Consider the following 14878-nt stretch of genomic DNA (forward strand, 5'->3'; position numbering starts at 1 on the left):
TAGATGGGGAAACAGTGGCTGACTATATTTTTCTGGGCTCCAAAATCACTGAAGATGGTGATTGCAGCCATTAAATTAAAAGACACTTATTCCTTGGAAGGAAAGTTATGACCAACCTAGATAGCATATTAAAAAGCAAAAACATTACTTTGCCAGCAAAGGTCCATCTAGTCAAGGCTATGGTTTTTCCAGTGGTCATGTATGGATGTGAGAGTTGGACTGTGAAGAAAGCTGAGTGCTGAAGAATTGATGTTTTTGAACTGTGGTGTTGGAGAAGATTCTTGAGAGTGCCTTGGACTGCAAGGAGATCCAACCGGTCCATCCTGAAGGAGAGGGTGTTCATTGATAAGACTGATGTTGAAGCTGAAACTCCAATACTTTGGCCACCTGATGCTAAAAGCTGATTCATTTGAAAATACCCAGATGCTGGGAAAGACTGAGGGCAGGAGGAGAAGGTGACGACAGAGGACGAGATGGTTGGATGGCATCACCGACTCAATGGACATGGGTTGGGGTGGACTCCGGGAGTTGGTGATGGACAGGGAAGCCTGGCGTGCTGTGGTTCATGGGGTCGCAAACAGTTGGACATGACTGAGCGACTAAACTGAACTGAACTGAACTGAACCAGTGTCAGAGGTTGTTTATCCAGCCCATGTAAATGGTATATTGTGAAAAGCCAGGCCACTGTCTGTCCAAACCCCAGATGAGAATTGATAGATTCAGGAGCCTGTACATAACCTCAATCCATCGAATTATAAAATCTGAGTGCTCTGCATAATTTGGTAAGTATATTTCTGACAGTGGCCTCCAAAGAGTTTTCTTAGTTTTGTAGTTTTATAAAACGTAGTTTTAAAAATGGTCTGCATCTGAACTCTTTTCAAATCAGAACTATAGGGATACCCAAGGGATGACCCTGTTGTTGTTTACTCTTTAAGTCCTTTCTGACTTTCTTGTGACCCCATGGACTGTAGCCCTCCAAGCTTCTCTGTCCATGAGATTTCGCAGTGGTTTTGCCATTTCCTCCTCCAGGGAATCTTCCTGATCCAGGAATTAAATCTGCATCTCTTGGGTCTCCTGTATTGACAGGCGGATTCTTTACCACTCTGCCACCTAGGAAACCCCAAGGGTGACCATATAACCCAACAAATTATCAGCTTTATATTTAATTGCATGTAAAAGCCTTGCCAGCTGTGGCCTTAGAATGGTTTTATGAATGTTTTGTCTCTTGGATTAGTACCAACCACAACAAATATGAAAATCAAGTTAAATATAATTTTTAATCTGTTGTTTACTGGGGATAATAAAATTCTAAATCATTGATATGACTAATGGTATGATTATATAGAGTTCCTGATAAAGCAACATTTTTTTCTCCAGAATATATACTATGCTATTAATATATCAGTTCAGTTCAGTTCAGTCGCTCAGTCGTGTCTGACTCTTTGCGACCCCATGAATTGCAGCACGCCAGGCCTCCCTGTCCATCACCAACTCCCGGAGTTCACTCAGACTCACGTCCATCGAGTCAGTGATGCCATCCAGCCATCTCATCCTCTGTCATCCCCTTCTCCTCCTGCCCCCAATTCCTCCCAGCCTCAGAGTTTTTTCCAATGAGTCAACTCTTCGCATGAGGTGGCCAAAGTACTGGAGTTTCAGCTTTAGCATCAGTCCTTCCAAAGAAATCCCAGGGTTGATCTCCTTCAGAATGGACTGGTTGGATCTCCTTGCAGTGCAAGGGACTCTCAAGAGTCTTCTCCAACACCACAGTTCAAAAGCATCAACTCTTCGGCGCTCAGCTTTCTTCACAGTCCAACTCTCACATCCATACATGACCACTGGAAAAACTATAGCCTTGACTAGACGGACCTTTGTTGGCAAAGTAATGTCTCTGCTTTTGAATATGCTATCTAGGTTGGTCATAACTTTCCTTCCAAGGAGTAAGCGTCTTTTAACTTCATGGCTGCAGTCACCATCTGCAGTGATTTTGGAGCCCAGAAAAATAAAGTCTGACACTGTTTCCACTGTTTCCCCATCTATTTCCCATGAAGTGATTAATATATAGCATATAGTATTTATTTACTGTACTACATAGAATTCCTAGATTAGATATAGATTACTGTATAATTTATATAATTTAACAGACTACTATTAAAGATAAAATACTGTATAGAACTACTAGATTAACACTGACTGGATTTGCTAGAGTAAAAACTTTATTCTCTGGCACTTTTCACCTTCTAATGCACTTGCCTGTCTATTGTCTTTATTGCTTTTGAAAGTGAAAGTGAAGGTGTTATTTGCTCAGCCGTGTCCGACTCTTTGCGACACCATGGCCTGTAGCCCACAAGGCTCCTCTGTCCAGGGAATTCTCCAGGCAAGAATACTGGAGTGGTTGTTATTCCCTTCTTCAGGGCATCTTCCTGACCCAGGGATCAAACCTGTGTCTTCTATGTTGGCAGGCGGATTCTTCACCTTCTGAGCCATTAGGTTAAGCCCCTTCTTGCTTTTACTCTCTCCCAACTAGACTGTAAGCTCCATCTCGGCAAAAATCTGTTATATTCATTAATGTTTCTGAGGCATTTGAGTAGTATCTAACACGCAGTAGATACTCAGTAAATATCTTTTGAATTAATAAATGGAATTGATATTAAAATATTCTTGAAAACCACTGTTTCATAGAAATAGTCCTGGTTGAAAAAAGCCCTTACTTTCTACCAAAAAAAAAAAAAGTCACAAATTACCAACTCTCCTCATCTTTTGTATTTGTAGTTAGACTTTTTTACGTTGATATTTTGTCAAAGAGGCCTAGTTTTTCTGAACACAATTATGGAAAATGTGTCATCTGATCTGAAACTTCCTGAATGTCCTTCAGGATTGAGTAATGTCTGAAAGCTTATTTGTTTGATTTTGTTTATGCAGCAAAGATAAGTTTTGGGCTCCATTTGACTAAAAATATAATGGATTAATACAGCTACAGGAGCAAAATGAAATTTGCCACATGGTTAAAATGTCTGGAAAAACAAGTTCTGCTTTATTTCAAAATCATGGCATCGTCAGAAGGCTCTCAATTAAATACTAATCTTCAGTTCAGGCTATTTTAAGACTACATCTTACTGTGATTTCATTTTCCCCTTTAAATTCCTAGACTGTTTCCCAAATACTCTGCCAAATTAATTTGGAAGGTAATAGAATGGGAAACAATAAGACAATAAAACATCATACATGTCATACTTTTTTTTATAATAGTGATCTTTTTAAAGGGGTAGTTGAAAATTTTTGTAGAGTTGAAAACATTTAGCTGTGTAGATGATAGCAGTAAATAGCTTAATGTTGGTTTTAAAATACGGTTTATATTAGCCAAGAGAGGACATTGCTGAAGTTCTAAATATAATACTATCCTGTAACTGGTGCAATTAGTGAATTACTTTATCTGCAGCCTAGGAGGGAATAAAAAGGATCTTATAATCAAAAAGGAACTGTGAAAAATGAGATCCAATATGAAATTAAAATGATACTTAAAAAAACATTAAGCTGTGAGGAAACTAGTAATTTTTTTTTACTTTTCACTGTTGCTCTCATGACTTTCTGGACTTAAATAAGCGATATCAGAAGAAACCCCTTCCTAGGGTGTTATGAGGTCAGTCATAATGATTCTTGACTCCTTCCGTGTTGAGAGCGTTTCAGTTCTAGTCCATAAGCCTAAATCTAATCTACATTTAGGCTTGTATAGTCTTTATTTTATTAAACACAAAGGAACCAAAGTTGTCTCACATAGGCCTTAAAATTTAAGCTAGCATAAAATGAGTGAATTAAAGGCATAAAAAAGTAGTATTAAACTGTTTTTCAAGAATATTTGTAAACTTCAAATAAATATGTCATGAACTGTCACTTGCATAAGTTGTATTATTATTATTTTTTACAATTAAGTTCTTTTTAAATCTTTACTGACTTACAAGTTCACTCTAATTAGAAGGAGATTTTATTTAAGATTAATACTTGATTTTGGGTCTTTGAGATTTTCAGATAGTGTAAACTTAAAATTTTAAAGAAAGTGCCGAGTTTGATAAGAAGCTGCTGCAGGCAATATTCCTTGTAGAAGTTTTCAAATCAACCTGATTCTTCTTAGCACTCTCTACTCTTTCTTCAGCAGAAAATGACTCCATTTAAAGATGAGTACTAAAGAGTAAAGGCTTATATGTAAAAACTGAAAAAAAAAAAAGAACATGAGGAAAAGATAGAATTATCTAAATTAACACAAATTTCATGTACTCTTTTATCTCATGGAAATGAAAAATAATGTGTTTCTACTCTTAACAGGTGCTCGAAGAAGCACTCTAAGAGTTCAGTAAAGACAATCAGAGATGCATAGTGCATACTGATCATACTCAAGAAAGAAACTGAAGGAATAAAAACTTTACCAAATGAAAGGCAAATATTACACATACACATACAGACTTAACATAAAACTGAACAAAATCATGACAAAGGTTGATAAGCTTGAGGAAATCACAAAGTGAAATGTCAGAGGACAATAAAGAATGATTGGAAAGAAGCAGAAAGGTGGTAAAGAAAGCTGAAGCAATGAACTGAAAACAACAGACAAATTTTCTAAAATAGAAGTTTCAGTTTGCAGTTTGGAAGGTATAGCAGTTGACTAAGAAAGAGAAGATAAAGGAGAATCTTGTGGGCATAATAAGACAGAATAAGCAAGTATCTTTTTTAAAGGGAATACCCTAAGGGGTCTCAAACTTCTCTCGAGCAACTCATAGACCAGAAAACAGTGTGACAGGGTCTACAGACTTCTGGCTTTGATACATATTTTTGTAAATAGAAGTATTTTAGGTGCTCTGCAAAGAATCAACTCTAGGGGGGACCAGAGTGGAAGAAAAAAAAAAAAAAAAAAAACTCAGAAGTTCCCTGTGACAGTACAGGTGATATATGATGAAGCTTGAGACCAGAGTAGAGGCAGAGAGCCAAGATTTGAGATATATTTGGGAAGCAAGCACTTGGTACTGATGGGAAGAAGTGAGAGGATGCCCAGTTTCTCTCTTACGTTTCTGATTTTGACATTGGGATAAACAATGATGACATCTGTTGAGACAATGGGGTTTGAGACAGAACCATGCTCTGTTTTATTTTATTTCAAGTTTGAAGTCCTACAGGTAGTAAGTTACCAATATTTACTTATTGGGATGATCATTTATTCAGCATTGGAATTTTGTGAATATATGAATAGATATTCTGGCCGAATCAAACCACACTGAACAGTTGCCAAGACAGCCTCTATGTCTTAGGCCCCAGATAGAGACAGGACTATTTTTCAATTGCTGTACTTAAAGACTGACATTTGTTTTTATAGAAATATAAGTACTGTGTATGAATATCTATGGAGTGTAGAAATAACTTACATTTTACAAGTGAATCTTATTTGGGGACAGACCAAGGTAAAAAATCATGCAGTATTAGTACAGTAATAGGAGTTGGTCCTCAGTTCCCACAGATATAAATTAAATGAACCATTTTTATATGTCTGTAGTGCTGGCACGTATTTTTCACATTTTAATGTCAGCTAAAAATAATATACCATCTAATACTAATTTATATAATAAAATCTGTTTATTATCTCTTAAGGCAAGTTTATTTGGAGAAGTTGGAGAATAACCGAGTTCATAAACTAGAATTACTATTGCTTTGTCACATTATTTATAACCTTAGTAGACATAGACTGAAGTGATTGTATAAGGTTTAAGTTTCAAAAGATTTAATTTTATTTGGTAAAATTCTTATATGTGATTTGAAGTTATCCAACATTTAAAGAAATAATAAGCCTCTGCCTGAATTGAAGGGAAGAACAGAAACACTTCTGTATAATTTGTCCAATGGAAAACCCATCAGACATTAGTGGTTCCTTATGCTAGCTTGGAAGATGCAGAAACTCTTGCATAATTTGAAGGTCTGAGGCTGGCTTCTTTTGTTTTTATAGGGAACGCTTGTGTGTGCCTCTAGGTTCCTGTTGATTATTTCAATAAGATTTCTTTAAAACTTTCTTTTTTATTTTAGTGATTAATGATCTCCCTAAAAGAAATTAATTCTGTATCGCTGTGTAGGATATTTCAAAAAATAAAAGTTCTATTTACTTTTTCTAGGAAAAGTACTTTTCAGACAATTACAAAATAAACCCTGTAAAGTCAGAATGCTTTTTCCTTTGAAAAATTACTGAATCTACTAAATATGTAGTCAAAGTTTTTATGAACAGTACTAACGGATTTATAGGGATTTGGCCTCATTTTTCATTTTATACCAAAATATTCTTTCTCTGATTTATCTACCAGGAAAAAAGCGGTTTCTACGGATGTTTTTTACCACTGTAATGAGGGTAGAAATGTAGTACATTTTTAAAATAATGCAGTTTGAAATGTTGTAAATTAAACTCTTCAGTATATAAACTTCTTGTCATATAATTCATTTTAGTTGCTTTTTGTTTGGATCAGATATCCTTTAATAAGACAGTGATACCTATTTTCATCTCAGGATAACAATATTTTGTGTGCTGTGCCCAGTTGTGTCCAACTCTTTTGCGACCCTGTGGACTGTAGCCTGCCAGGTTCCTCTGTCCGTGGGATTTTCCAGGCACGAGTACTGGAGTGGGTTGTCATTTCCTTTTCTAAGGGATCTTCCCAACCCAGGGATCAAAGCCTTGTCTCCAGAGTCTCCTGCATTGTAGATGGATTCTTTACTGCTAAGCCACTGGGGAAGCCCCAGGTTATACAGTAAGATATACCAAACTTGTGGGTTTACCAAAAAGTAACAGGATAAGTCAATATACACTGACATAGAAATGTATCAATAAAATGTTTTAATGGAAAAAGATAAGAGGCAAAACAACACATATAGTGTGATCTTATTCTGATTAAATTAATGGGCCACCACTCTGAATTTGTCTATGAATAATTCTAAAAGAACAGACTACTAATGTATCAATGGTTATCTCTTTTAATTTTCTGTTTTTCTGCATCTTTAATATTTCTTACGAGTACATCAATTGTTACATAGATATAATATTAATAAGTCTGTTATGTTGGCCTATCAATTTGGATAGCTAATGTAAATCTGCATAAGCTTATATATTGTATGCCCTTTTATATACCATGTTTATCATAACAATATACTGAATTACCTTTTACACAAAGAGAACTTAAGGTGAATTTAGATATAAAGTGAAAGACTCAGAAACTCTAAATAAAGAAAATTTTCCCAATCTCCTATAATGTGTTAGCTGTAGTTTTTTTGTACAGGGTCTTTATCAGGTGGAGGACATTCCCTTGTATTTCTGGCTTACTGAGATTTTAAAAAATCTGTTAGTGATCATGAATGAGTGTAGAACTTTGCCGTTGCTTTTTTCATATCCAAGAGATATTCATATGTTGTCTCTTCCTTAATCTGTTTGATGAACTGATTTATGTTTGAATGTGGAAGCCTTAAATTCCTGGAATAAATGTTTTACTTAGTCATGATATATTAACTTTTTATATATTGCTAAAGTTGACTGGCTAATAATTTTTGTATGCTCATCCCCAATTTAATCACAATTATGATGATTTATTTTAATATGAAGCTTTGGCTTCAGGGTGATGCCAACTCAGTGAAATGGGTTGGGCAGTGTCCTCTCTTCTCTTTTCTGTGTGATTCTGTGTATGTTTCTATCTTAAATGTTTGAAAGAATTTAACAGCAAAGCCACCTAGACCTGAAATTTTCTTCAGGCAAAGATTTTAAACTAAGACTTAAGTTACTTTAATAGGTGTAAGTCTTTTCAGATTATATGTTTGTTCTCCTGAGGTGATGGAAAGTTAGAGGCTGCTGACTATTCATCACCAGGAGAGTGGACAGACTGAGAAAGTAGCCTTGACGTATGTACATGATCATGTGTTAACAGCTAGTGGGAAGCTGCTGTATAACACAGGGAGCTCAGCCTGGTGCTCGAAAGCAACCCAGAGGGATGGGGTGAAGTGGGGGAGGTGAGCAGGGAGGGAGGCTCAAGTGGATACCAAAACAACATTGTAAAGCAGTTACGGTCCAATTAAAAATAAAAGGAAGTCTTCTGCAGCAAATCAAAGCAAGGGATTGGTTGTCCACAAAACACTATGGATGGATTTTAGAAACAAAATTCTAAAAGTCAAAACCAAGAGACAAAATGAGGTCTTTAACATATACCATTTAGCTAAATTAAAATACATGCATACAAAGGGATCCTGACTCCCCTCACACTGTTCCTTTGAGAACAAGTGGATTTCTGCGATACATTAAAAAAATACGCATGTGTAGATAAATATTCTGAAAATTAGTGATATCTATATCGAAAATACTTTCTTCTTACAGATGTTGATGAATGCCAGGCTATTCCTGGGATATGCCAGGGAGGAAACTGTATCAATACCGTGGGCTCTTTTGAATGCAAATGTCCTGCTGGTCACAAGCAGAGCGAAACTACTCAGAAATGTGAAGGTGAGTATCTCCCTTTCAAGGGACATGTCTGACTCTGAGAAAAATTTAATCACAATTATGATGATTTATTTTAATATGAAAATGAAGGAATAACCTTAGAGTAGTTTTGTGTTGGTTTGTATATTTAATGGGTTTCATTTGGAAAAAAGAACCAGTATCATTTTACATTTGGTTTAGCTCAGTTTCTGTATTGTAGTGAGAATGGTAGCAATCCAACCATTTTTATTTTTCCTTAATAGTTTTCTATTTCACTTATGAAATTATATCAAACATTAAAATTAGGTAAAGATAAGTTCAAGTGGAATATATTAAAGCAACGCATTAGAGGTACTCTGTCATATGTTATAAAATAAAGACTTTAAGTTTTGTATTGATATTGTGCATAACTGACCATCTAATAAAAGACAAGTATAATTGACTCAAGGAGGGTTTGGAAATTATCACAGCAGGTAATCTCCCAGAAAATAGCTTAGTCAAGTAAAGATCTTAAAAAAAAAACTAATACTTTTCGGAATATGAGTTTGGGACTATAATATTGAAATGTAAATTTTATCAGCATTCCTCAAATAGAATAAATTCACTTGTTATACGTATCTTTGAAAACTTTATCAAAATTATGAAATTCAGGAAGCTTCTAAGTGTGTCTAGTTTTAATTAATATAGAGGTTTAGGAAATTATGATGCTTCTGGTAGTGTTAAAGTATAATGTTTGTCTTTTCTGTTATTACTTAAATCAATTTATTATTAACTGAACTCATTTTCTGAAAGCTTTAATAGAGTATATCTTTTCTCATTTTGTTACATAAGTGTTTTTAATCTATTCAGAGTTTTAAAAAACAATTTTGGAGTTTTTGCTGGTCTAACTTTTCTGAGGTGGAAAAATATATATGGAAAATTCAATAATCTGAACTTATTCCTTATGCCTATTAGGATATTAACTGAGAGCATTTTTTTTGATTCAATAGTGCCAAACATATATAATAATTACTTCTGGTGAAAATATTATCACAAGTTCATTTAGACCTTTTACCTTCAATACCTGGTATATATAATTAAGTCTTTTTTTTTCCCCCTTTCCAAAAGGCAGTATTTGGGATTGTTTCTGTTCAGTTCAGTTCAGTTCAGTTGCTCAGTCCTGTCCAACTCTTTGTGACCCCATGAACCACAGCACGCCAGGCTTCCCTGTCCATCACCAACTCCGGGAGTCCACCCAAACCCATGTCCATTGAGTAGGTGATGCCATCCAACCATCTTATCATCTGTTGTCCCCTTCTCCTCCTGCCCCAATCCCTCCCAGCATCAGAGTCTTTTCCAATGAGTCAACTCTTCGCATGAGGTGGCCAAAGTACTGGAGTTTCAGCTTTAGCATCAGTCCTTCCAGTGAATATTCAGGACTGATCTCCTTTAGGATGGACTGGTTGGATCTCCATGCAGTCCAAGGGACTCTCAAGAGTCTTCTCCAACACTACAGTTCAAAAGCATCAATTCTTCTGTGCTCAGCTTTCGTTATAGTCCAACTCTCACATCCGTACATGACCACTAGAAAAACCATAGCCTTGACTAGATGGACCTTTGTTGACAAAGTAATGTCTCTGTTTCTGCTACTTGATTATAAAAATTGTGTCCCTCTCTGTCAACAAAAAAAGTGGGAAAAATAAAATCTAGAGTATAATGATGGAGAACAGATAGGAAGAGGAACTATTTCCTAGATAAGAAGTAGAGTATGAATACACACGGAATTGGACTAGAGAGTTAGGGATCTGCAGGAAGTCTGGGTTGGACTGCTATTTCCTTGCTATGTTCTGTATTTTTCTTCCCCTCTCTTTTGGGGTTGATTCTGTTGCTCAACCTTTTATCACCACCACCCCACTCCTTTACTTTTTTACTTCTGGAGTCATATACAAACTAGATCCAAGGGGGTGGACTTAGGAACAAAAAGAGAGTTTGATTATTGGTAAGAAGGTACAGCCACCAACTGATGAGAGCGGTTGTGGCAGTTGCATTAATCATCCAACAATGTATTACTTCTTAGTTGAAAACGGAATGAGCATTTTCTACATCACATTTCACCAAAACAACATGTAGAGCCAAGACAGAGTTTGGCTAAAGACAGTGCAACTCTTTATTCACACTTGTCTATGTTCTTTAGGAAAGGGGGCTATTGATGTAATGGAGGCACCACCCAGAGCCCTGAATCCAGTCGTCTCTTTCCTTATTTCCTCCCAGGCAGCCAAATCTATTTAACCAATGCCCAGAAAAAATTATATGATTTAATGTTTGGGACTGGTGGGGAATAGCAGAATTAGAAGAAGTGGTGATTAGAATTTGAAAACTAAAGGTTTTATGGAAGCCTTGACTTTGTGTCTAAGACATATTTATTTGGATAGGTCTTAAAAGTGACTATTATCAATTTTCTTTGAGTTATACTGTTTCTTTATGTAAAAGAACAAGTGGTATTTCCTTACATAAATTTATTTAATGTAATCGGTGGCATAATGTATCTGGAAAGACTGCAAACTGTTGTTACACTCAGTTACAAGTTTTAAATTATAGTCAGTTAATATAGTATCAATGTAAAAAGTGTTGCCATGAATTTAAAGTTAGTGTTTATTCTAAATAAAAATACAATGATAGCAATTACTTTGAACCAAATGTTGAAGGTAAGATATTTTAACTTTTGTATGGATTACAATGAATGTTAAAATATAGTAGAACTAAAAGATTTAAATGATCCCCTTCCTATTTCTGTTGTAGCACATTTTATATTTCTGTTCATATGTCAGTGAAATTCTCCAAAGAAAGCTTTTTTAATCTGTAAGTTACTAGATCTGTTCAGAAATAAGAAAGGTGACTCCATCACATTTTTCTGTGATTAGAAAAATGGTGGTAGCATTAACAAGAAATTGTAAAGTCAGCTTAATAACTTTGAGAAATTGTCTTATTGATTTCTTGTGTTACTTGTTTATTGATCATCTCACTTCAACACTTGAGTAAGGTCATTGAGGACAAAAACTCTGTCTTATTTCGTGCTGATAAATTTCATTTATTACAGACCCTGAAACAGTCTTGATATATTGTAAGCTACATTGATTCATTGGGAACAGGGTGTATACTAAGTTAAGCTCTTTTACTTGGGTTGAATGTCCAAATGAAAAGAAAATATGGGGCCAGAGTTGAGATTGTATTTGGAAAGAGGCCAGTGATCTTCATCATGGGAATTTTTGCTTTATCTGATTTTTTTCACTTCCTTAATAATCTTGTTTCACTTTGGTTGTAATTCAAAGGCTAAGAGGATAAACATTGTGCAGTTCAGCATTTTTAGATTTTTGTGTCATTGTCCCTCTTTCAGTTCAGTTCAGTCACTCAGCCATGTCCAACTCTTTGCAAACCCATGGACCACAGCATGCCAGGCCACCCTGTCCATCACCAACTCCCAGAGTTCACTCACTCAAACTCATGTCCATTGAGTTGGTGATGCCATCCAACCATCTCATCCTCTGTCGTCCCTTTCCCCTACCACCTTCAATCTTTCCCAGCATCAGGGTCTTTTCAAATGAGTCAGTTCTTCACATCAGGTGGTCAAAGTATTGGAGCTTCAGCTTCAGCATCAGTCCTTCCAGTGAATTTTCAGGACTGATTTCCTTTAGGATGGACTAGTTGAATCTCCTTGTAGTCCAAGGAACTCTCAAGAGTCTTCTCCAGCACTACAGTTCAAAAGCATCAGTTCTTCGGCACTCAGCTGTTATAGTTCAACTCTCACATCCATACATGACCACTGGAAAAACCATAGCTTTGACTAGATGGACTTTTGTTGGCAAAATAATGTCTCTGCTTTTTAATATGCTATCTGGGTTGGTCATAACTTTTCTTCCAAAGAGCAAGCTTCCTTTAATTTCATGACTGGAGTCACCATCTGCAGTGATTTGATTTTGAAGCCCCCAAAAATAAAGTCTGTCACTGTTTCCACTCTTTCCCCATCTATTTGCCATGAAGTAATGGGCCATGATCTTAGTTTTCTGAATGTTGAGTTTTAAGCCAACTTTTTCACTCTCTTCTTTCATTTTTATCAAGAGGCTCTTTAGTTCTTCTTTGCTTTCTGCCATAAGGGTGATGTCATCTGCATATCAGAGAAGACAATGGCAACCCACTCCAGTACTCTTGCCTGGGAAATCCCATGGACAGAGGAGCCTGGAAGGCTACAGTCCATGGGGTCGTGAAGAGTCGGACATGACTGAGCGACTTCACTTTCACTTTTCACTTTCATGCACTGGAGAAGGAAATGGCAACCCACTCCAGTATTCTTGCCTGGAGAATCCCAGGGATGGGGGAGCCTGGTGGGCTGGTCTATGGAGTCCCACAGAGTCGAACATGACTGATGTGACTTAGCAGCAGCATCTGCATATCTGAGGTTATTGATATTTCTTCTGCCAATATTGATTCCAGCTTGTGCTTTATCCAGCCCAGCATTTCTCATGATGTACTCTGCATATCCAGCTTGTGCTCTATCCAGCCCAGTGTTTCTCATGATGTACTCTACATATAAGTTAAATAGGCAGGGTGACAATAAACAGAGGTCAGGGACCTTCACTCTCTATCTAAAAGAAAGAACTGTCTTCTGCTTTGAGATATCTTCTTAACTAAAATCTTTTCCAAAAGGCTTGTTCTACTGAATCTTTGAGTTTGAACATACATAGTTTATACTAACATGAAAAAATGATGAGGGAGTGTTTGTCTCCTAATTTAACGTTTGAAACCTGTCAGTCAATATCTATCATTAAGGTTTGTTTTGTTTCATATCATTAGGAGAATTCTCTTGTGGGATTATTTTTTCACATTTAGATGTAGGCTAGTGTCCAAGCAGAGAGATGCTGCTGCTAAGTCGCATCAGTCGGGAATGAATATAAATATATATTTATCTGCGTGTATGTGTGTGTGTTTGTCTAAAAGAATCCCTTATCTTTCTCCATCACTAACTTAGTACCTGAGATTCAGTAAAATCTCTTACGTTTACTAAAGTCATGTCTTATTTTTCCTAAGTCTGTCATAAAATGGACAAAGTGATTCTTTCGTGTAATAAACTATTCACATCCAAAAAGAAGGTTGTTTCAGTTATTTACTCTTTTCAAAGAGTTATTCATCTAAATCTGTCTAATTTAAATTAAGAAAAGTAGAACACATCAATATAATAGGAAAGGGTATATCAGAATACTGTCCACATTTTTTTTTATATAACAAAAAATGTAAATTTGAACTTCAGTCCACTTGGATAAGCACAGCTAGGTACCGGATGTTCTTACATGATCTCCTCTTCCGCACTATACCTTCTCTGACATTCCTTGAGTTATTCTTTCCTGGCTTAAATGGAAGGCAGAAAAACAGCATCATTATATTGGAAAATTTCCCTTCAATGGCCCTTCATATGTCAAATAGTTGTTTGCAATTTATTCTGAAGAGTCTTCAGCTTTGTTCCATTACCACAGGATTTAGTTGTTTGGGATTTCTGACAACAAATATATTTATTTATACTCATGAAACTTATGAAAGTTTTTGGCACAGTGTCATTAGTGGCTGTTCCAACTCTGCTTTGATAAACCATGGAGAATAAATGTCTGTGCTAAACTGAAAAGCGCTTGCTTTTACTCATATTTCCAAAAGTGTATTAACTTTAAAATAAATAATAAATAAGCTCATTGACTGTTTCCCAAAAAGAACACTACATATTAAAAATTGAGATTCAAGTAAGAGAACTGTAAATTTGGGGAAATGTTTTAGGTCATTCATTTAAAAACACAAAACTATCATCTTTTAAATCTTCTTAAAAAGAAATTTGCAGCACTGTATTTAAAATGTAAATGAACTCCCTCTTAAAGAATCTGCCTGCAAGGCAGGAGATCCCGGTTCTATTCCTGGGTCAGGAAGATCTGCTGGAGAAGGGATAGGCTACCCACTCCAGTATTGTGGCCTGGAGAATTCCATGGACTGGACAGTCCATGGGGTCACAAAGAATCAGACACAACTGTGCGAGTTTCATTTTCACTTCACTCCCTTAAATAAGAAAGACCGGGCTCCTAAACCCAAACCTACTTTCTGCTCTCATAACAATAAGCACTTTTATTTTCCTTTATAAGTAATTTTTTTGTTTGCATCTGCCTGTAAGTAATGCACCAAAATAGCATTAATAAAAACTAATATTTATGGAGCACTTAATGTGCTCTCAGCTACACTTAAACCACTTTGCATAGGTTTTCTTATTGAGTCATAATACAGTGCTGTGAGTTTGGTTACTATTTTTTTAGTAGCTTTTTATTTATTTATTTATTTATTTATTTTTGGCTGTACCGGGTGTTCGTTGCTGCCAGGGCTCTTCTCTAGTTG

General features: G+C 36.0%; 1 protein-coding gene across 1 annotated transcript in view; it reads left to right on the forward strand.

Moving 5' to 3' along the window:
- The window catches only part of FBN2 (fibrillin 2), a 224886-nt gene that overhangs the window by 60515 nt on the left and 149493 nt on the right, over positions 1–14878 (forward strand). Inside the window, exon 7 of the mRNA XM_055548444.1 lies at positions 8378–8503. Coding sequence (XP_055404419.1) covers positions 8378–8503 — 126 coding nt within the window. The remainder of the gene's footprint in view (positions 1–8377; positions 8504–14878) is intronic.

This window comes from Bubalus kerabau, chromosome 1 (genome assembly GCF_029407905.1).
Source record: "Bubalus kerabau isolate K-KA32 ecotype Philippines breed swamp buffalo chromosome 1, PCC_UOA_SB_1v2, whole genome shotgun sequence".
Classification (NCBI taxonomy): Eukaryota; Metazoa; Chordata; class Mammalia; order Artiodactyla; family Bovidae; genus Bubalus; species Bubalus kerabau.